The following is a 21435-nucleotide window of genomic DNA, read 5'->3' on the forward strand; positions in this document are numbered from 1 at the left end:
TCTTGTGGATTCTGTTTGAGGCTGTGGGCTACATACTTTGGAGCTTACTATGTGCCAGGAGCTATTCTCAGTGCTTTGTATGTCTTGTTTCATTTAATCCTCATAACAATCGTGGGAGGTGGCTACTATTATTATCCTCATTTCCTAGGTGTGGAAACTAAGGCATTCAGAGGTTGGCTTACCCAAGCTTGCACAAGCAAGTGGAGGAGTTGGGGTCCTATCCAGGCTGTCTGCCCTGAAGCCATTGCACTTTACTGCCTTGTTGCATAGAGGATTATGTGACTTTCTCACCACACCCTTCCCTGGTGGTTACTATCACCACTTGACAAATGAGGAAACTGAGACCCAGAGGGCTAAGTGTCTTGTCTTAGAACACATGGTTGGTGAGTAGTAGAGCTAAGATTTTGCCCAAGCCTGTGTGATTGCAAATCCATGTTTTTTTTTCCAGTATGCTGGTGATCGTAATCATAGGTTACCATTCCCAGTCCCAGGCCCACCAAGTACTTCTTTTAAATTTGGAGCTTGGATTTAAAAGCAAATGACTTTTAAATCCATGAAGGATGCCTACCTTGGATCCTGCTCTGGTCCTTATTAGCCACACCTCTCTTGACAGGCAGAGGAGTTAGGACTGAGGGGATGTTCCCACCAAGACCCTGCAAATTGCACTCTTAGGCCCTGCCCTGGGTACCCAAACTCTAGAATTCCCTCCTCAAAGGGACCTTAACCCAACTTCAGGGCCTATATAGGCCAATTCCTTGGTCAATCTTCCAAAGGGTGGCCAAAGGACAACCATTTTGGGAGGGGAGTAGATGAAGCTTGGCCACGTGGTCTGGGCAATCCACATACCCGCACCGGGTGCCTCAGTGGTGCAGGACAGAGGAGAGTGGGTGGGGAATTAAGGAAGATCTTGGGTGAGGTCTGAGAACCAAGAGCTAGCAATCCTTATGCTGCCATGTGCTGGGTAGAGTGCAAAGAATTCTGAGAAGTTTACATTCTGAGTCTTTAAGGTCATTATGAAGTTGTATCTGCCAAGGAAGGGAGACAGACGTCTTTTTTTCTTTTTTCTTTTTTTTCTTTTCTTTTTTTTTTTTTTTTTTGAGATGGAGTTTCATTCTTGTCGCCCAGGTTGGAGTACAATGGTGCAATCTTGGCTCACTGCAACTTCCACCTCCCAGGTTCAAGAGATTCTCCTGCCTCAGCCTCCCAAGTAGCTGGAATTACAGGTGCCTGCCACCACTCCTGGCTAATTTTTTGTATTTTTAGTAGAGATGGGGTTTCACTATGTTGGCCAGGCTGGACTTGAACTCTTGTCCTTGTGATCCGCCTGCCTCGGCCTCCCAAAGTGCTGGGATTACAGGCATGAGCCACCACGCCCAGTGGACAGATATCTTTTATTTAAATGTTTGCTGGCTTGATTTTGTCAATTTTAAATATTAGACATATGACACGTAGGTTTCCATTTGTCACTTTGCCCCAGGTGCTGCAAATACTAGACATGGGCCTGTCCTGGTGTCTGGAATTTGCTGATACCGCCTTTAAGGATTCATGATAAAATTCACAAACTGTATGAAAAGATTCTCTTTGCATGAGACTCTCCACACAGGTATTTATTTGAAGACCATTGCTGAGAGAAAAAAAAATCAAAATCTTGCTTTTGAGTCATACTAATAATTCCTTTCCTACTAAACTACTGCCTAGTTGATATCTAAGACCATCAGGATGTAAGAAAAAGTGGTGCTAATATCAGAGCTGTCAGTCAGTTTTGGGAAGAGATTAACTCCACCAACATCAGCTAAGAGTAGGTAGAGAGACTTTGGAAGCAGACAGGCTGAAGCAGTTAGTGAATTTGTAGAAAGGATTCTTTCACAAATGGAAGGCTGAAAAAAATGGGTGATGACATCCATCTTCCAAGGAAAAGAATAGGAGACTAAGAAGGTTGTTTAATGCTTAAAAAATTATCCATTAGAAATCAATCATGTGGCTGCATCCAGCTGATGGGAGAGTTGGGGTACACATTTTTATGTACAAATCTGTCAACTCTTTTACTGTGGGAAAAGGGGAGAATGAGTATTAGGAAGCAAAGAGCTGTCTCCGTCCCAGAGAAGGTTTATGGAAATGCTTAACACAATGCTTAGTTCACAGCAAGTCACCAAGAACTATTAGTGTCATCATACCAATAATCAAAAAGAGAAAATGGAAACTTTTGTTACTTTTTGTGAGATGATATCCAAACCCATAAAGACCCCAATTTTCACTGCTATTTTTCAGAGTTGAGCAAAAGTACAGATATGGAATTAGAAGTCCTGGGTTTAAATCCCTTAGGCAAAATATTTTGTCTCTCTGGGTTTCAGTTTCTGCATCTGTAAGTTGGAAATAATGATATCTACTTCGTGGTGGTGGTTGTGAGCGTTAATGAGAAAGGCTGTAGGTTAAACTCTATAGCAGAGTTTCTAGCACAAGAGTTGATACTCAACAAGTGTTTTTTCATCAGTCCATTCACTCATGTATTCATTTAACAAATATTAATCAATTTCCTACCATGTGTTAAGCACTCTGGTAGGTGTTAGGAAGAAAATGATGAATACAATAGGTTATTTCTGACCTCAAGGAGCTGTGGTATAGTTTAGTGGTACACAGACGTTAAACACAGTTACTAATTATAATTAATTATTGTTGTAATAAATAGTATGAAAACAATATGAACAGACTCTCAGTATAGAGATGAATCATAGGTCAGGATTAGGGTGCTTATGGAGAAAAATCACCAGGTAAATGAATTTGAGAAATAATTAAAATGTAGAATCAGTGAGTATAGGGATGATGTCTAAGCAATGGGTAGATAGGGATGTCACGTACTGATGATGGGGAAGGCAGAGGCAGGGATGTAGAAGGAAGTCTGTGGAAGGAAGGAAGGACGGATGGACGGATGGCAGATAGACAAAGGAACAAATGGGGACTGCTTTATTAGACAAATAGAAAAATAGAGAAATGGGTGAGACTGGATAGATCAGTAAGCCTTTGGTGGGGTATATGGGGTACATAGGTATAACTCAATAAAACAATACTGCATTATTTATTTATGTAGGATTCTCTTTTTTGGATAGTTAGAAGATTTGGATAATGGGCATCACTAAAACATTGATTTTTCTTAAGAGTTAAAATGCCATGACATTTTTAATGTTAAAAGAACACAGACATATACTTGAGAATGAAACTGGATCAAACAAAACTGTATTTTCTAAAGTCTTTAAATTACACACTTTCTAGCAATCATCATTCTTTTATACATTCAACATATTTCTGAAGACTAAATTGGAGGGTTGGAGGATACCAAGATAAACCATGTGTGGTTTTGCCTTCAAAGGGTAGGGGAGACGGGATTAACATGTATGTGAAGATAACACGATGAAAATCATGAATTTAAGAGAAATATGGATAAAACACTGTAAACATCCTTTAATTCTTTTAAAATCGATACATAATAATTTACATATTTATGGGGTACGTATTGGTGTTTTGATACATGTAATGTATAATGATTAGATTAGGATAGTTAGCATAGCCATCATTTCAAACCTTTTTATGTGGGATCCTTTTTCTTATTTAATCCTCAAAGTAACCGTTAGAAATATGTAGCACAATTATTATTATTATTATTGTTTGAGACTGAGTTTCACTCTTGTTGCCCAGCTGGACTGCAGTGGCATGATCTCAGCTCACCGCAACTTCCGCCTCCCGGGTTCAAGTGATTCTCCTGCCTCAGCCTCCCGGATAGCTGGGATTACAGGCATGTGCCACCACACCTGGCTAATTTTGTATTTTTAGTAGAGATGGGGTTTCTCCATGTTGGTCAGGCTGGTCTCGAACTCCTGACCTCAGGCAATCCACCTGCCTCGGCCTCCCAAAGTGCTGGGATTACAGGTGTGAGCCACAGCGCCCGGCCTGTAGCAAAATTATTAATATCATTATTTTACCAGACACTAAAACTGAGATGCAGGGAAGTCAAGTGACATGACAGAACTAGAACTTGAGCCTCCAATCTTCTTATCCACCATCTCCCCTCTACCACACACCACCTATAAAGCATGAGAAAATTGGCTGGGCGCGGTGGCTCATGCCTGTAATCCCAGCACTTTGGGAGGCCGAGGTGGGTGGATTGCCTGAGGTCAGGAGTTCAATACCAGCCTGACCGACATGGTGAAACCTCATCTCTACTAAAAATACAAAACTAGCCGGATGTGATGGTGGGCGCCTGTAATCCCAGCTACTCGGGAGGCTGAGGCAGGAGAATCGCTTGAACCTGGGAGGTAGAGGTTGCAGTGAGCCGAGACTAGGCCATTGCACTCTAGCCTAGGCAACAAGAGTGAAAATCCGTCTCAAAAGAAAAAAAAAAAAAGACTGAGAAAATCAGCAGTGAAGGTGGGAGGAGACAGTAGGATGGCCGAGGATGTGTCTCAGTATGCACCTCTGGGGTAAGGCCTTTGGGAGAAGGGAGAAAAGAGTAAAACAGCCTGCATCCTTACTCAGCTGATTTCTTCCCCTTTACAGGTCGAAGTATTTCCATGGGAAGAAGGTGAATGGAGAGATTGAGATTCGAGTGGAGCAGGTAGGTGGGAGCTGTGTCTTTAGCACTGTCATCTGACCTTTTCTGCCGCTGGGCTGTTCTTACATGCAATCTTGGTCCCCATCTTATGTGGTCGTAATGAGCTAAGATTACCAGAAAAGTCCAAGCTTATACTTGGGAGTCTCATTAAATTTCAGAATTATGTGGGCCAGTGGTTTCCAACCTTTTGTGTTTTAGCAGAGACCCTTTCTTCAAGGGAAATGTCAAATAGGAACTCATTCTACAAAAGAGAGACATGTAGAGCGGCTCTGATGGAAATGGGCAGGTGGAGCCCAACATCTGTCTATTCCATACTGCTCCTTTTGGCCCCTGGGGCATCTCCTTGCAGCCACCTGGGCTAGAGAGCATAGTTTAGGAACATAATGAAGGGCCTTGATTCCTGCCTATCTCGTTTTCTAGGTTTTGGGTAGGTGGCTTAATCTGTCTCTGCCTCGAGTTCCTTATATCATTGTGGAGATTAAATTATTTAAAACCTCAGAAGGGATCAGAATCGCAAATACTATCTCTTGCTATTGCTATTAATATCAATATCCAGGTCCCTCATTTTATGTGGAAAGAAACACAGATTTGTTTAGGGCTGTGTAGGGAGGCAGTGGCAGAATCAGGAATAGAACGTGTGGTCTCCTGGCTCCAGATCAAAGCTTTCTCCTATTCGTTCAGCGAGGACCTCCTCTCTGCCAAACACTGTGCTCAGCCTTAGGAGAGCACATTTGAGCATGGGCTCTGGAGCCATACTCCAGGTTTGAATCCCAACACCACCCCTTACTAACCTTGTGACCTTGGTTGAGCAATACTTAACGCTCTCTCCAGTTCAATTTCTTCATCTGTTCAACTGGGGCAATAATAGCATCAGCCTGTGTTCATAGGGTACTGTGAGGATCAAACGAATAGTCCATGAAAAGTGCTCAGAACAGTACCTGGCACATACTGGGCACTTAGTAAATGTTACCCATTTATCATCAGCATCATTATTCTTTATCCTCTTCCTACTCCTCCTCCTCATCATCAAAGGCAAACAGTAAATAACATAGACAAGGTCCTTGCTGTAAAAATGATTTCAAAATACAATTTTTAAAATAGGGGGGCATGACTGTTCTTCTCCCTGTACTTTTTTAGCTTACTGTGTCAGAGAAACAGAAAGGTCTTCTAAGCATCAAACTGAGTTGGCTTAATATTAAAACACCTACACTTTGAATTTCAATTTGATTCTGTGGCTTTCGAGTCAACCCAACGTCTACTGGTTTTCCTTCCATGGCAGAGAGCAGGTTATTTTTGTTCATTTTGCAAATATTTGTCATTAGTCTACTATGCTAGCTAGCTAATATGTGGAGAGCGAGTATATAGAAGAAGAGGCCCAGTCTCCAAATGCCTGTGGTCTAGGAGGAGAGGTGAGCTAAGTCTTTTCTTTTCTTTTTCTTTCTTTTTCTTTTTTTTTTTTTGGAGATGGAGTCTCACTCTGTTGCCCAGGCTAGAGTGCAGTGGAGTGAACTGCAACCTCTGCCTCGCGAGTTCAAGTGACTCTTCTGCCTCAGCCTCCTGAGTAGCTGGGACTGCAGGCATGTGCCACCATGCCTGGCTAATTATTATTATTTTTTTTGTATTTTTAGTACAGATGGAGTTTCACCATGTTGGTCAGGCTAGTCTCAAACTCTGACCTCAAATGATCGGCCTGCCTTGGCCTCCCAAAATTCTGAAATTACAGGCGTGAGCCACCACACCTGGCCTACAGAACAGTAACATTGATGATTGTAGCACACTTTTATTGAACATTTACTATTTGCTAGATGCCATATTAAGTGTTTTCCATGCAATAACTCATTCAATCCACACAGTATGCCTGTTGCTGAGGAAACTTGGGATCAGAGAGCTTAATAAATTGCTCAGGCAGGTCACACAGCTAGTAAGAATGCAGTGAAGCTGGGATTTGAACTTACAGGTAGAAGTCAGGGATGAGAGGTCCCAACTTAGTGCTCCTGGCAGCAGAGGTCACAGTCAACTGAAAGACTCAGATGTGGCCTCGAGGAGGGAGTGGTGTTTGAAATAGATCAAAGGATGGATAGGATGTCAACAAGTGGAGATGGTGGCGTGAAGAGCATGTGAATGGAGGAGGCAGTGTGAGCAAAGATAAGGAGACCAGAAGTACAGGGTATGGAGTGACAGGGAGTGCGGTGTGGTTCTCCAAAACAGGACACATCATCTTCCCCTGCGCCCACCCTACTCCCTAATTCTCTGTCTCAGTGAAGAGTGTGGCCATCTACCTTCCACCTTAGCCAGAAACCTGCTCTGGCTCCCAGATGTGTCCCTCTCCCTGTACCACTGCACCCATTCAATGACTGGACCCTGCTGACTCCGCATCTGATATTTCCTAGTCCCTCCACTTCTCCCTTCATCCCCATCACTTAGATCCTTGGCTGGACCACCCTCAACTCTCATCCAGTCTTCCTCATCAACAGCCTCAGAACTTCATGTTTTCCACCCATCTCCAATGTATTCTTCATCCTAAGGCTAGAGTGATCTTCCTCAAAAAGCAAATTAGGTTCTTTGAAGTGTTAGCTTTACAATCCTTTCCTCAAAGACTCCCTCTCTGAGTCTTTCCAGATTTAAATCAGGTAACCTGGTTATTCCCTTTCATAGCTCTTCAACTTTTTCCTCTTGACCCTTATCTGAGTTTCTAGCCATACATTTTGAGTGGGATGATTTGCATGAGGGTAGAGACTATGACTGTCTGGATCTTACCCTAAGTAGCACTGGGCCTGGCACAAAAGAGAATTGAAGAAAATATTTGCAGGATGAATAACTGATAGATTCTACAGATTCCAGGCTGCTTGTCAGTTTCCAAGGGCGATAAGTCACCACTTCTTTTTTTTTTTTTTTTTTTTTTTTTTTTTTGAGACAGTCTCACCCTGTTGCCAGGCTGGAGTGCAGTGGTGCAATCTCAGCTCACTGCAACCTCCGCCTCCCAGGTTCAAGCGGTTCTCCTGCCTCAGCCTCCGGAGTAGCTGGGACTACAAGCACCTGCCACCACATCCAGATAATTTTTGTATTTTTAGTAGAGATGGGGTTTCACCATGTTGGCCAGGATGGTCTCGATCTCTTGACCTCATGATCTGCCCGCCTCAGCCTCCCAAAGTGCTGGGATTACAGGCCACCACGTGCAGCTACCACTTCTTAATCTCCCCTCAAAAATCTGGGTTTTCCATAAACCATCTGGTAAATACTTGGTTGCCAGCTGAGCTCACCCTGCCTCATCCCACTTGTGGAAATCCCAGGGGCATGTTTAAATTTTCCCCTTTTATCTCAGCAATGCCATTGGCCCAACTTGTAGGTATAAAATCTATGAGCAGGACCATCAGGGAATTGCCCTAAGAATAACTCACCCAGGGGCTCTGGGGCCTGTCGGCCAGTCTATGAAGTCTGCAATCACACTGAGAAACCTTGGCTAATTTAGAGTCATTCTGATTTCCAGCCATGCCCCTCTGTGAAAGCCAGAAGGTGAATTAGCCAGGAAACCAATTAGCAGGTCATTTGGGCATTTTTCCCCAGAAGACATACCTTTCCAAATCCATCTTGGAATCAGAATCACTTGTCTTTGCCCATCTGTATCAATGGGTGGAACACACAAGCAACCCCCGCAGGAATCTCACATGCATCCTTTAGCACTTGGGAAAAGTCTCAGGACGGAAGCCACTGTTTAGTCTGAGCTGGCCTCACATTTTGGGATCCTGTCTCCCAACCAAGGGCCAAATTAACCAGATAATTGCACTGTCTGGGTTTTGCTGGACAGAGCAAATGAATTAGTTGTGGTTGGCCTAGAGGAAGCCTCCGCCCCTTCTGTCCATCCTCTTTCCCCCAGTCTAAAAACTGCTTGCCTCAACTTTTACAGAGCCAGGAATCAAGAAACCCTGGGGAGGCCCATGGGGGAGACAGCACATTTTGCATTCTGTTACCCAGAATGCCCTGCTGGCTCTGCGGGGCCCTCACAGCAGTATCCTAGTAGGGTCTGAGAGGATCAGGCCAGGATGGTTGGCATGTCAAACTCTCCTCTTTATATTTGAGGCAAAGAGTCTTTTTCTCCACAGGCACAAGTCACCCGTCTGTGGGACCAAGCAATGAGGTTGATGAATGGATTAATTTAAGTAGACTCACAGTCCTGGGACATCAGTGGACTAGGACTTGCTAGGGTAGAGCCTCAGTCTCTAATTTTTAAAAGAGAAGACTGAAATCACCACGGCCAGTCTTTCCTCCGTGTTGACGGAGGTACCAAGGCAGAAAGAACATTAATGCCTTGCTCTAGCAGGTGGAGAAAAAGGCAAGAAAAGGTATAAACCCTGCCCTTGAGCAACTCCCAATCCAATGAAGGAAGCCAGATGACCCATGGATTTACTAGTTGCTCCTTTGAGTACTGTCCTTATGTAATATTGGGTTGGGATGGGGTTAGGAAGCTGTCCAGGGGAGGCTGCTGTTGGGAGACCTGTTCATCTTCTGCCCTTTATGTATTTAACATCAATGTCTTCTGAATGGAAAGATGAGATATCCCCCTTAAAATATTTTAAACACTTCAGACCCCGTATTTATATTTTCTCATATGCACTTCAGCCTTCAACCCACAACTCTTTCTGGGACAACATTTCTTAGAATGGACCTTAGCTGTAGATATTGACCATAAAGACCAGGTGATATTTCAAGAAACAGTCATCAACAAGATAGAGAAGTGGAAGTTGGATGTTAATTCAGTTTGGTGGTTTGGTAACAGGTTGAACATCATCCTCATTAGGAAATGATTACTTGATAGAAATAAATACACCTTGGGAGAAATCTAATGGCTTGCCAAAAGGCTTTGTCCTTGGCTTTGTTTTCCTTCTTACTAGTGACTTATGAAATGCCATTTGCTAATGACTTTAAACTAGACGGGAGAGAGAATACGCCAGATTAAATTTGGTGTGATCAAATTGAATAGTAATACAATATAAAGGCGAGTCGGTGGTGGCAATTCCTGCAGCCTCAGTGAGAGGAAGAGTGCAGGTTCGGCTGGTTGCAGTAGCTCACGCCTGTAATCCTGGCACTTTGGGAGGCCCAGGCAGGACTGCTTGAGCCCAGGAGTTCATGACCAGCCTAGGCAACATTGTGAGACTCTGTCTCTACAAAAACTAAAAAATGATGACTGACGACTTTAAGCTGATGGGCTGAGTTCAAAAACTCAGCTGTGAAGGAGCAGGATTAGGGAGACCTTTTTTTTTTTTTTTTTTTTTTTTGAGACGGAGTCTCACTCTGTCGCCAGGCTGGAGTGCAATAGTGAGATCTCGGCTCACTGCCACCTCTGCCTCCTGGGTTCAAGTGATTCTCATGCCTCAGCCTCCTGAGCAGCTGAGATTACAGGCACATGCCACCAGGCCCAGCTAATTTTTGTACTTTGAGTAGAGACAGGGTTTCACCATGTTGGCCAGGATGGTCTCAATCTCCTGACCTCATGATCCACCCGCCTCAGCCTCCCAAAGTGATGGGATTACAGGCATGAGCCACCACACCCAGCTGGGGAGACCTATCTTATTAACATCACATGAGAAAAACCAAAAAGACCTAACATTTGAGTTGAGTACAGCTTAATATGTGTGGGAGGAAATGTGGTGTAGGGGTTAAGATCGTGGCTCCAGAGTAAGATAGACTGAAGATGAAATCTCAGCTCAGTCGTATTTTAGCTGTGTTTGCTTTTTACCTAAAACATCTCTAAATCAATTTCCTCACCTGAAAATGATGATAATAAATTTTATTCCCTAGAGTTATTGTGTGACAAAATGAGTTAATGTAATATGCTGAACATTTGTTTCTGGCACACGTATTAGGTGCTCAATAAACTACAGTTGAGATTGCTACTCCCCTAAAACCTGATGTCACTTCAGGCTGTACTATCAAAGCACAGCAGTTAGAATGAAGGAAGGTGATAGTTCATACACTCCCTCTTACATGCACACACACACACACATACACAATGCTAGTGAGACACTCTAATAGAGATCCAGTTGTGTGTTGCACTGGAAGGGGGTTGCAGCAACCTGGAATGCCTTCTGAAAAGGGATTGGAGTAAGGGAAACTAAGGCCAATAAGGAAAGAGGATTCGTTTAAGGAACTGGAGATGTTTAGTCCGGAGGAAGAAAGGTCTCTGATAGGTCCCAGTCTACTCTTTACAAATATCTACCTCTTGAACAAGTATGGTTGATAAAGTAAGTTACCATTTGTTGAGTCCTTATGAGATAAAGCTAAGTGCATTTTATGGGTGAAGTAGGCACTGTTATCTCCTCCATCTTTCAGAAACTGAGACTCATAGAGAGTAAGTGTCTTGCCCAAGGTTGCCCAACTAATAAGTGGCATGGGTCTGTTTTTGAACCTAACCAGTCTGACTTCAGGGTCCTCTTCTTATCCACTGTATATTTTTTTCTTCCAGTGTTGTAAATATCAAGAACAATAACCAAAAGTATTGATTAAAGCACTGGACATGCATAATCTTATTTCAACCTCACAATGCCTCTTTAAGATGGGTACTTTGAGTTGGGTGCAGTGGCTCATGCCTGTAATCCCAGCACTTTGGGAGGCTGAGGCAGGCGAATCACCTGAGGTCAGAAGTTCAAGACCAGCCTAGCCAACATGGCAAAACCCTATTTCTACTAAAAATACAAAAATTAGCCAGGCGTGGTGATGCACACCTGTAATCCCAGCTACTCGGGAGGCTGAGGCAGGAGAATCTCTTGAACCTGGGAGGCAGAGGTTGCAGTGGGCCAAGATCGTACCATCGCACTCCAGCCTGGGTGTGACAAGAGCAAAACTCTATCTGAAACAAACAAACTAACAAAAGATGGGTACTTTGTCCCTTTTAGCAGATGAAGAAGCTGGGGCTCAGAGATGTTAAACAAGCAGCATAAATGGGTGATCGAGGAGGAATCTGGACCCAGGTTTCTGTGCTGAGCACCACCCTCTATTGTTTCACTGGGGTTTGAGTTCAGTCTATTGGTGCAATCTTACAGGAAGATGGATTTCAACTTGGTCTACACAGAAACTGTTAAGTAGTGCTGACTAATGAGGAATGGGCCATGCCCCTTTTGTAGGTAGGGCGTCTCCTGTGCTGGAAATGCTGTGGCAGAAACTGGGTGGCTACCTTGGGGAATATTTCACAGGAAATTAATGTGCTTATAGGAGATAACCTATATTAATCTTTTTCTTTTTTTGGGGGGCAGTAAAAGTAGTATATTCAAATAGTTAAAAATTGAAAAGCTACACAGTGGTATGTGGTGAAAAGTCTGCCTCCCACTCTGCCCGCACCAATTTAGTTCTCTTCCATGTACGTAACTATTATCACTAGTTTCTTGGGCAGCTTTCCAGAGAAGTTTTAAATGCAATGAGCAAATACATATATATGCTTTTCGCAAAGGGTAGTTGGTTAGAAAAACATCAACCATGCTATGTATTTCAGAGGGAATTTAACAAGGAGGATTGATTACAAATGGATCAAAAGGGGAAATCATTTTACCCGGAGGTACAACAGTCCTACATTCACTGTTTGTCACTGTCACTATTGTCATTGAGGAATCAGGAGCCTGGGCTCTTTTTTTGTTGTTGTTGTTGTTTTGTTTTGTTTAGTTTTTGAGACAGGGTCCCCCTCTTTCACCTAGGCTATAGTGCAATGGTGTAATCATGATTCACTGTAGCCTCGAACTCCTGGGCTCAAGTGATCCTCCCACTCCAGCCTCCCAAGTAGCTTGGACCACAGGTGTGCACCACCATCCATGCCCAGCTTTTTTTTTTTTTTTTCTTTTTTTAATTTTTTTGTAATCATAAGGTATTGCGATGTTGCTTAGGCTGGTCACGAACTCCTGGGCTCAAGCAATCCTCCTGCCTGGGCCTCCCAAAGTGCTGGGATTACAGGTGTGAGCTACTGCACTTGGCCAGACCTGTGCTTCCACTGAGGCTGCAGGAATTGCCGCCACTTGTTCAAACTGCTGTAGCTGTTGGTGAAGCTTCTGTAACTACCACCAGAAGCAGAATTGTTGCTGCCTTCTTTCCACCTTCAATTCCTGCATGAATGCCTCCCATTGGTAGAAATGAGCTGAAATTATGTGGCAAAAGGATCTGGGGAATGCAGATTTTAGGCTTTCAGCTCCCATAGTGCAGGAGAGACTATAGAAGGATGAGTGGCAATAGACAGTGATAGGCACAGTCCACCCCTTTGGCTGCTTGACATCTACACATGCCTTTCTCCTTATCCATACTCCTCTGCACCCTCATTTTTCACTTAATATTTCTTGGAGTTTATTCCATGATAGTATATGCAGACCTGCCTCATTCTTGTTAATGATGGCCTGGGGTCTGTCATGTGGATACACCATAATTTGTTTTCCATAATTTTACTGTTATAGACAATGCTAAACTTATGTCATTTCAAACATTTATTAATCGATCTGTAGGATTCACTTCTAGAAATAGGATAACTTGTTCCAAAAACATTGCAGGTGGTGGATGCTGTAATGCACATTGAGGAATGAAGGACTTTTCTTCATTCCTCTGTCATTCCTCCTTGAAAGTGCCTCAGATGGGGACAGCTGCCTCTTCCAAGGTCACATCTCCTTCCTGGTGGCAGTTACATCCAATGACTGCCCGTCAAAGGCTATAATAAATCCCTGTCCCCATCACCCCAGTTTGGGATAACTCTGAAGGGCTGTCCAGCTTCAGAGCTTCTTGCAGAGTTGCTGGAGACCTCTGCTGAGACGGCTGTGTGGCCCAAGTTCTCACAGTCCTGCTTCCTTTCTTTTCTTCCCCCTTCCAGTGATGGAGCTCCCAGAGAATTCACTAATAAACCTCCCCCCAGGCTAATATCCATCCCAGGGTCTACTTTCCAGAGAACCCAACCTAAGAGAACACATTTATAATTTTGATAGATATTGTGAAATTACTCTCCATAGAGGTCATATAGAATTCATCCATAAGACTCTTCTGGTCTCGATTTCTAGGACTGTACATGACCCATGAGTTCTGGAGTCCATCCTGCACAGAATGCTTTCCTGGTTACAGCCCAGGCATGGATGCTGAACTCTGAAGTGCTCCATAGTTTGATCTTCCTCTTTGACCTCCTTGTGTTTGAAATTCACCAGAGCTTGGTGTTTCTCTGCAGGACTGAGTCGGACAGAACTCTACCCGCTCTGATCCACTAAGCCTTGTTTTGTTAACACAATCCTGCAAGATTTATTTGTTTGGCTTGGCTTACCCTAACCTCAGACGTTCTGTTTTGTATTCTTTTTAAAAGCGTGCAGGTCTCCATGGAGGTCTTTTTCTTTTCAAATCTAAGAACCAGCTGGGGGGATAAAAAAAGCAGGTGGAAGACTAGGGCCCATTAGCTGAAACATAACTCATTAGAGAAGCGAGTGTTTCTCTTCTTAACCATGGCATTGATTAATGTAGGTTTATCAGCTTACTGGGTCTACCTTTAGGCTCATCAACTTAAGAACTCTACAGAAAATGGAGAAACAATAACACTGATGATGGTAGCAAACTTTATTGAACATTTACTATTTGCTAGGTGCCGCGTTAAGTGTTTTCCATGCAGTAACTCATTCAATCCACACAGTATGCCTGTTGCTGAGGAAACCGGGGCCCAGAGAGCTTAAATAAGTTGCCCAGGCATGTGACACAGCTAGTAAGAATGCAGTGAAGATGGGATTTGAACCCAGGTCTGGCTAACTCCAAAGTCCTAGTTCTTAACCAAAGTACATTTATCAGAATATATGCTGGTCGTGAATTTGTCTTTACAAAGCTTTTTGCCTTTCCCCTCTCAGCTTGAGTACATATCCCACAGTAGCTTCCTATCTCACCCTACTCTTTTGATCTACTGGGTAAATTACAGATTCATATGAGGTGTTTTTTCCAGCAAAACAGTCCTCTTTTCCTGACTAACCCCAATGGTTATTATTCATCATTTCATGTTTCTGGCTTATTCTTGCATGGTTTCTCTGTTAACAATTCTATATTTTTTCATTGTTTTCCCCCAAGGGTTGATGTTCATTATTGTCTTTAAACGTAGCTCTCCGTCTTTACCTTTTTTTTTTTTTTCTGAGATGGAGTCTCGCTCTGTTGCCCAGGCTGGAGTGCAGTGGCATGATATCTTTTTTTTGTTTTTTGTTTTTTTTCCCAAATAGAGACGGGGTCTTGCTATGTTGCCCAGGCTGGTCTTGAATTCCTGGGCTCAAGTGATCCTCCCACCTTGGCCTCACAAAGTGTTAGGATTAGAAGTGTGAGCCAACACGCCCAGCTAAGCTCTATGTCTTTAGACTATCTGGATAGTATATTAGCTCAGACTCTCAAGCCAGATCAACTAGGTTTGAATTCCATCTCCGCCACTTCCTGAGTAACCTTGAGGTGGTAATTTAACTGCTCCATGCCTCAGTTTCCTCATATAAAATAATAATAAGTGCCCATATAGTTGTTGTGACACTGAAATAAGTTACTGTTAGACTGCATGAAGCACTTGAAGCAGAGCCTAGCATATAGAAAGTGCTTAATAAATATTAGAACTATTTTTATGATCAGCTTCACATCACTGAACACATTTGCCTGAGTAATTTCTAGGCTTCAGTCTCTTGAAGCATTCAGAAATAGAAAGGATATAATCCATGCACTGAAGAAGTTTGCAGTGCAGTTGGTGGGATAAAAAATATAAAAAGCTCATGTTTATGTGTGTGTTTTGATTATTTACACATATGTTCAATCATAGTTCCCATTGATATACAACATTCAGTTGGCACCTGTCATCCATTTCTAATGTCTCCTTGATAGTAGATAGCACAGACTCTGGACCTGAAGAAAAAATGCAATGAATGTTTGCTGAGTGAATGTGTGAGTGAGTTGAAGGTGTGACATAGTCATAGAAGGATAGAGCCAGGGAGTGTCCTAGGTGATTGTCTAATCCTGCTCCCTTGTTTAACAGCTGAAAGGTTCAGAGAGGGGAAGTGACTTAGCACACACGTGAAATTATTGTTGGAGTCCAAAGTGTGGAGAGCACTAGCTTTCATCTCCTGGGTCCCTGCTTTTCATACTACATTTCTCCCCCTGCCCATGCCATCTTTTGTTTTTCCCTTTTAAGAAGCCATTAGTCCCTTCTGATGGTTTTAATAGCAAGCAAAAAAATAGCAAAAACAAATGAAGTTTATATTTTTCAGTTTACCTGTGAGAAGCCTTCTTCTTGGGAGGAGCCTAGGATAGAGTGCTGAACCATAGCTGATAGCCAAAGGAGAGCTCCAAGCAGTGAGGGCTGGGGAATGCTGAGACCAAGGTTGAATGAGCCCTGCTGATTCTGAACACAACAGGGACTGCGTTGCCCGTTGTGTGACCCTTTAGACTCTCCTCTTCTTTTCTGCTGGAGGAGAGTACAGCATCCTGGTTTGGTGGCACCATTCAGCACCTGCACTGGAGATGAGAAGGAAGGAGGCATGGGAGTCAAAGGGAGTCCATCCTCTTGCACTGGGAAACCCAGCTCAGAGTTCCTTAGCCTTTAGCTGCTGTGTTTGGAAATTCGCCTTTCCTTACTGCCACACCACTTCATCAGCATCAGCACGGCCCCCTGTTAGTACCATTGATAAATGAGACTCCAGTGGAAATTAAGTGGACATTCTGAAGGAGAACTTAGTAAGCCCTTTCACTTCTTGAAGGATGTATAACAAACAAAACAAACAGAGCTTGTCTTATCTGAACCTGTTCCTTCATTCAAGAAACACTCACTGAGCACCTGCTCTGTACTTTGTCCTAGTGACAGAGCCCTCCACACTCAAAGTGTTCTTTATCTGGTGGGAAGATAGACATTGAAGGCAGTGGCCATAATGTGTTGCAACGAGAGTTGTCGTAGAGATTTGTCTAACCTCGGGATGTTCTCAGGAAAGACCTCACAGAGAAGCTGATGTGCAGCTGGGTTTGGGGACAAGAATTAGGTGAGGGTGAGTGGGCAGATGTGCACATTGGGCCTTCTAGCTAGACAGCATGATTCGAGTCTCAGCTTGTCACATACAGGGCAAATGACCAGGGTATGCCATACATGAGAAGGGGTGGTGGGAGACGAAGCTGACAAAGAAGGTGGAGGGCAATCTATTCAGGGTGGGCTGTTAGTGCAAGGCATGCAACTAAGAATTGTGTCCTAGAGGCAGGATGTATGTACTGGACTTTTTAAGCCATGGAGTGCTGTGACCGTGATTTCATTTTAGAATGCACAGGCTGACAGTGGTCTTAGAAGATTTGCTGGATAGGAATGGTGGCTTGAGACTGGAGGCAGAAAAACTCAGCTCTGGATTTGGTACAAAAGACATCTTATCCTTGAATATGATGCTTGGGTAGGAGGCACATGGAAGGGACTTCATAAGTGTTAAGTGAATGCATGTACATCCTTGCCACTGTGTTCCTTAACCACTTGATCCATTTTCATACCTGTAATTCGTATTTGAAACTAGAAGAGAAGAGATGACCTATTTTTCTTAAGACTGAGAGGATGGAGTCAGACCCACATGATGTGTTTCAGCTGGCATTTCTTGAAAGCGAGCCATTGCCAACCTCCTCTTGTTCACCTTAGTCCAGCCACTTGGACTAAGCCATTTCACACTGCACATTTCAACTTGCTCCCAATCTGCCTAATCCCCAGGCTTGTGATTCTTTCGTCTGTTGATGATCTCCCTCCCAATGCACTACTGCCCCTGGTTACACCACTTCTTCAGCGTGGCCTTCAGCTTTTGTGTGGCTACTCTACATTTTCTGCCAGCTCTGCTGTTGTCTCTACCATTTGGGGTCTGGCCCACTCCCTGATGAGAGGAGCCCCCACTGGGCTCATCCCAGCCCTGCCAGCAGCCTCTGCCCGGATGTGCTTACACAGTGGATTTGAGCCTTTGCGTTTCAGTGGGAATCAAGGGTTATTAATTAACCTAGGGTGGAACCTATTATGAAACATCCCAGAAAACTGGAATGAACCAAAGGGACTTCTGAACTCACAGCAGGGAAAAATGCCTTTTAATTGACTTGGATGACTTCACCGCAAAAATCTGTCTGGCTGTTATGCTAAACTGGAAACTAATCTATTAGATTGTCTAAGGAATCTCCCAGCCCACTCTAAGCAGAGTCTCCTGAGGAGGGGAGTGGGCTGACATATCAACAGGACCTATGCATTGAAATGGCTTCCTTTGGATCATACACGGTCTGGGTGCATTTTCTAGTCCCTCAGGAAGGAGCTGGGAGGCTGATATCAGAGAACAAGTTTATGTGCCCTACAATGTCTATCTTTACTATCCCATGGGATTTTAGTAGTTCTAAGGCACTATTTACTTTACAATAGAATTCAACCTAAACTGGACCCGTCTTGGTCCAGTCTTGGCCCCCTCATCTCAGGGAGTTTTAGAGGGTGACCTGAGAGAGTTTCCACTGGTGGTACCTGAGGCAGATGGCAGCTGTACAGCCTGGGCTCTGAAGGGATTAATGATCATAGGCAGTGTCTAATCACATGCTTACTAAGTGTCAGGCACACGCTAAGCATTTCATATGGATTAGTGTGTTTAATCCTCATCATGACTCTGTGATGAACAGGTACTATGAGTTCCCCCATTCTCCAGGTGAGGAACCTGAGGCTTACCCAAGGCCACACAGCATACAAGTGGCAGAACTGGAATTCAGAGTCAGTTTAACTGCAGAATCTGTGTTTATGGTTCTTTTTATTTTATTTTGTTATTTTTTGAGACAGGTTTCACTCTGTCACCCAGGCTGGAGTGTAGTGGTGTAGTCATGGCTCACTGCAGCCTCAACCTCCTGGGCTCAAGCCATCCTCTCACCTCAGCCTCCTGAGTAGCTGTGATGACAGGTGTGCACCACAACACCTGGCTAATTTTTTAAATATTTTGTAGAGACAGGGTCTCACTATATTGCCCAGACTGGTCTCAAACTCCTGTGCTCAAGCGATCCCCACAGCTTGGCCTCCCAAAGTGCTGACATTACAGGTGTGAGCCACCGTGCCCTGCCTGTTTATGGTTCTTAATCTTTATGCTGGCTCATCTGGGAAGGTGTATCCTGAAGAAGTAAAATCCAGGGAAGGCTTGGTGACTTTCCTCTCATGCATAAAGGGCTGACTTGTGCATGAGACTCGTTTTGTGGGTCTCAAGCTGTGCACACGAGGCCCTCCATGAGCTCGCCCCTGCCTGCCTTTCCCTGCTCATCTCCTCCCATGCTCTACCTTAGACTTTGGTCTCACCAAACTGCTGTGGTTCCCCAATGCCCACCCATGGTAACACCATCTTGGAGTCACATCTCCATGCCTTTGCTTATGCAAGTCTCTCCTCCTGGGACATCCTTTCTTAGATTTTGCCATTGATTCTTCAACATTAGCTCCAGCATGATGTCTGTGCTGCTTCCTCTCCCCACCCCCTCCATCCAGGCAGGTGGGGAGGTGCCTGGTGCCTCTTCCCTGTACTCCCCCAGCACCTCACACCTGTGTCTACATCACACTTCCCAGATGACTTTGAGATTACTAATTCACCTGCCCCTTGCTCCCTGTAGACTCTGGGCTCATTGGGAACAGGGACAGTATCTTTATTCATTCTACAAATATTCATTGACTGCTTATGTGCTGCGTGCTCAGGTTACAATGGTGATTAAAAACAGATGGAATCTGGCCAGGTGCGGTGGCCCACGCCTGTAATCCCAGCACTTTGGGAGGCCGAGGCGGGCGGATCACAAGGTCAGGAGATCGAGACCATCCTGGCTAACACGGTGAAACCCCGTCTCTACTAAAAATACAAAAAATTAGCCAGGTGTGGTGGCGGGCGCCTGTAGTCCCAGCTACTCGGGAGGCTGAGGCAGGAGAATGGTGCGAACCTGGGAGGCGGAGCTTGCAGTGAGCCGAGATGGTGCCACTGCACTCCAGCCTGGGTGACAGAGCGAGACTCCATCTTAAAAAAAAAAAAAAAAACAGATGGAATCTCTACCTGATTGAACTTAACATCTAATGGCAGGGGCCAGAAATTAATCATATTATCTATCTGTCTCTCTCTCTTACACACACACACGTGTGCACACACACATACACACCGTAATTACAAACTGTTAGGAGCCGTGAAAGTAGGGTACACAGTGCTATGGTGGACCGTGGTGGGGAGGCTGGCAGGACACTTATTCAGGTACATAATAGGTGCTCCAAGGACCCAGATACCTAATCTGTGTTCAATATATATTTCTCAAACTTATCCAAAGTAGGGAAAAATGAAAGAAGCTAAAGAGAAAAGCTTTAGGCTACTGCAAGAACCCAAAGAGCCTTTTGCATGGTAAACAACACAAACAAAGCATTAGCCCTGCAGGAATCGTGCAGATAAATCATTGATACATTGTAGTACAGTGCAGGTAAAGCAAGATTTGACATTAACATTTACACGATGTGCAAGCCATCCTCTAAGGAGTTTATCTGTATACATTTAATTTTCATCACCACCCCACAAAGTACTGATGGAACTGAGACTCAGAGAGGTTAAGTGTCCTGCCCGAAGTGACACAGCTAGGAGATGGCAGAGCTGAGATGTGGACCCAGATGCTCCAGAGTCCATACCACTGACCCCTGCATTGACCACCTTTCTATCTCATCTGTTGAATGGGGACTGACCGAGGTGCAGTTCCTTGCTTGGGTCATGCCGCTGGTTACTGTAGAGTCAAGCTACCATCTGCCTTTGTCTCCTCCTTGCCAAGTCTGACTTTAGACATCCTAAGGGGAAGAACTTGGCAATGATAAAAGGTCAGCACCAGATGGGAAATGGAGCTAAGTTCTATCATGGGGCATCAAGGGTTGTACTTGTGGAGTTCTGAGTATATGGTCAAGAAGGAAAATAAACTATTAGTTCAGTGATGTGCTTTTCATTGCCCTAATGTGTTTAACTTTTCAACATGTTTCGTCCTTCAGCAACTCCTGAGGTGTAAGGCTCATTGTTATTCAGATGAGGAAATTGAGGCTTGGCGAGGTTGAATAGGTCATTGCTTAGTTAGTGGCAGAACTGTAATCATAACCTGTGTCTACCTGTTTTCCCCTGACTCACCTGTTGCCCAGCCAGACCTGAAAAATGACCTGCTTCTTACAGCCTAAAGCAATTTTTCAGATCCATGTTCTCGGGGACCACAGACAGCCTCTCTGGGTTTTCTGACCTTTCTTTTTTTTTTTTTTTTTTTATTATACTTTAAGTTTTAGGGTACATGTGCACAACGTGCAGGTTAGTTACATATGTATACATGTGCCATGTTGGTGTGCTGCACCCATTAACTTGTCATTTAACATGTTAATGCTGTCCCTCCCCCCTCCCCCCACCCCACAACAGGCCCCGGTATGTGATGTTCCTCTTCCTGTGTCCATGTGTTCTCATTGTTCAATTCCCACCTATGAGTGAGAACATGCGATGTTTGGTTTTTTGTCCTTGTGATACTTCTTAAGCCATGTTGCTGGAACCTTCCTTTCTTCCCTGAGCAACAGCCCTGAGGTTCATCTCGTGAGCTAATGGGTGAGTTCTTGGCCTGTTTAAAATGGAACTGAACCGGTGCCCTCCCCACCCAGCCCACCTCAGGGCCTGCCTTCTGTCCAGACAGGGAGGAGACGGGAAGGCTCACCCCCTCTAGTGCTGCCAGGAAAAGCAAGGGAAAGCAGAGGGGCCTGAACCTCCCCTTGCTGGGCCAGCCAAGTGCCAGAAACCCCAAACTTTGCATTCATTGGACAGAACCAGATTTTGATTACTCGTCTTAATTTGCTTATTCTTGTACAATTGCTTTGGTCTCTC

At 44.2% G+C, this 21435-nt stretch overlaps 1 protein-coding gene and 1 long non-coding RNA gene across 6 annotated transcripts in view; one reads left to right on the top strand and one right to left on the bottom strand.

Annotated features, from left to right (window-relative positions):
* Positions 1-21435, top strand: part of SYN3 (synapsin III) — a 566138-nt gene that overhangs the window by 75395 nt on the left and 469308 nt on the right. For all 5 annotated transcript variants that reach the window (XR_010117171.1, XM_055254454.2, XM_055254458.2 and 2 more), the window contains exon 3: positions 4549-4606. Coding sequence is in view for 4 of the 5 variants with exons in the window: in XM_055254454.2 (XP_055110429.2) it covers positions 4549-4606 (58 nt within the window). In the remaining variant the exon portion in view is untranslated. The remainder of the gene's footprint in view (positions 1-4548; positions 4607-21435) is intronic.
* Positions 15107-16918, bottom strand: LOC129468648 (uncharacterized). The gene is made up of 3 exons (XR_008652740.2): positions 16382-16918; positions 15828-16069; positions 15107-15460 (listed from the first exon to the last, which is right to left on the bottom strand). It is a non-coding gene; the product is annotated as an uncharacterized lncRNA (long non-coding RNA).

This window comes from Symphalangus syndactylus, chromosome 18, assembly GCF_028878055.3.
Source record: "Symphalangus syndactylus isolate Jambi chromosome 18, NHGRI_mSymSyn1-v2.1_pri, whole genome shotgun sequence".
Taxonomy (NCBI): domain Eukaryota; kingdom Metazoa; phylum Chordata; class Mammalia; order Primates; family Hylobatidae; genus Symphalangus; species Symphalangus syndactylus.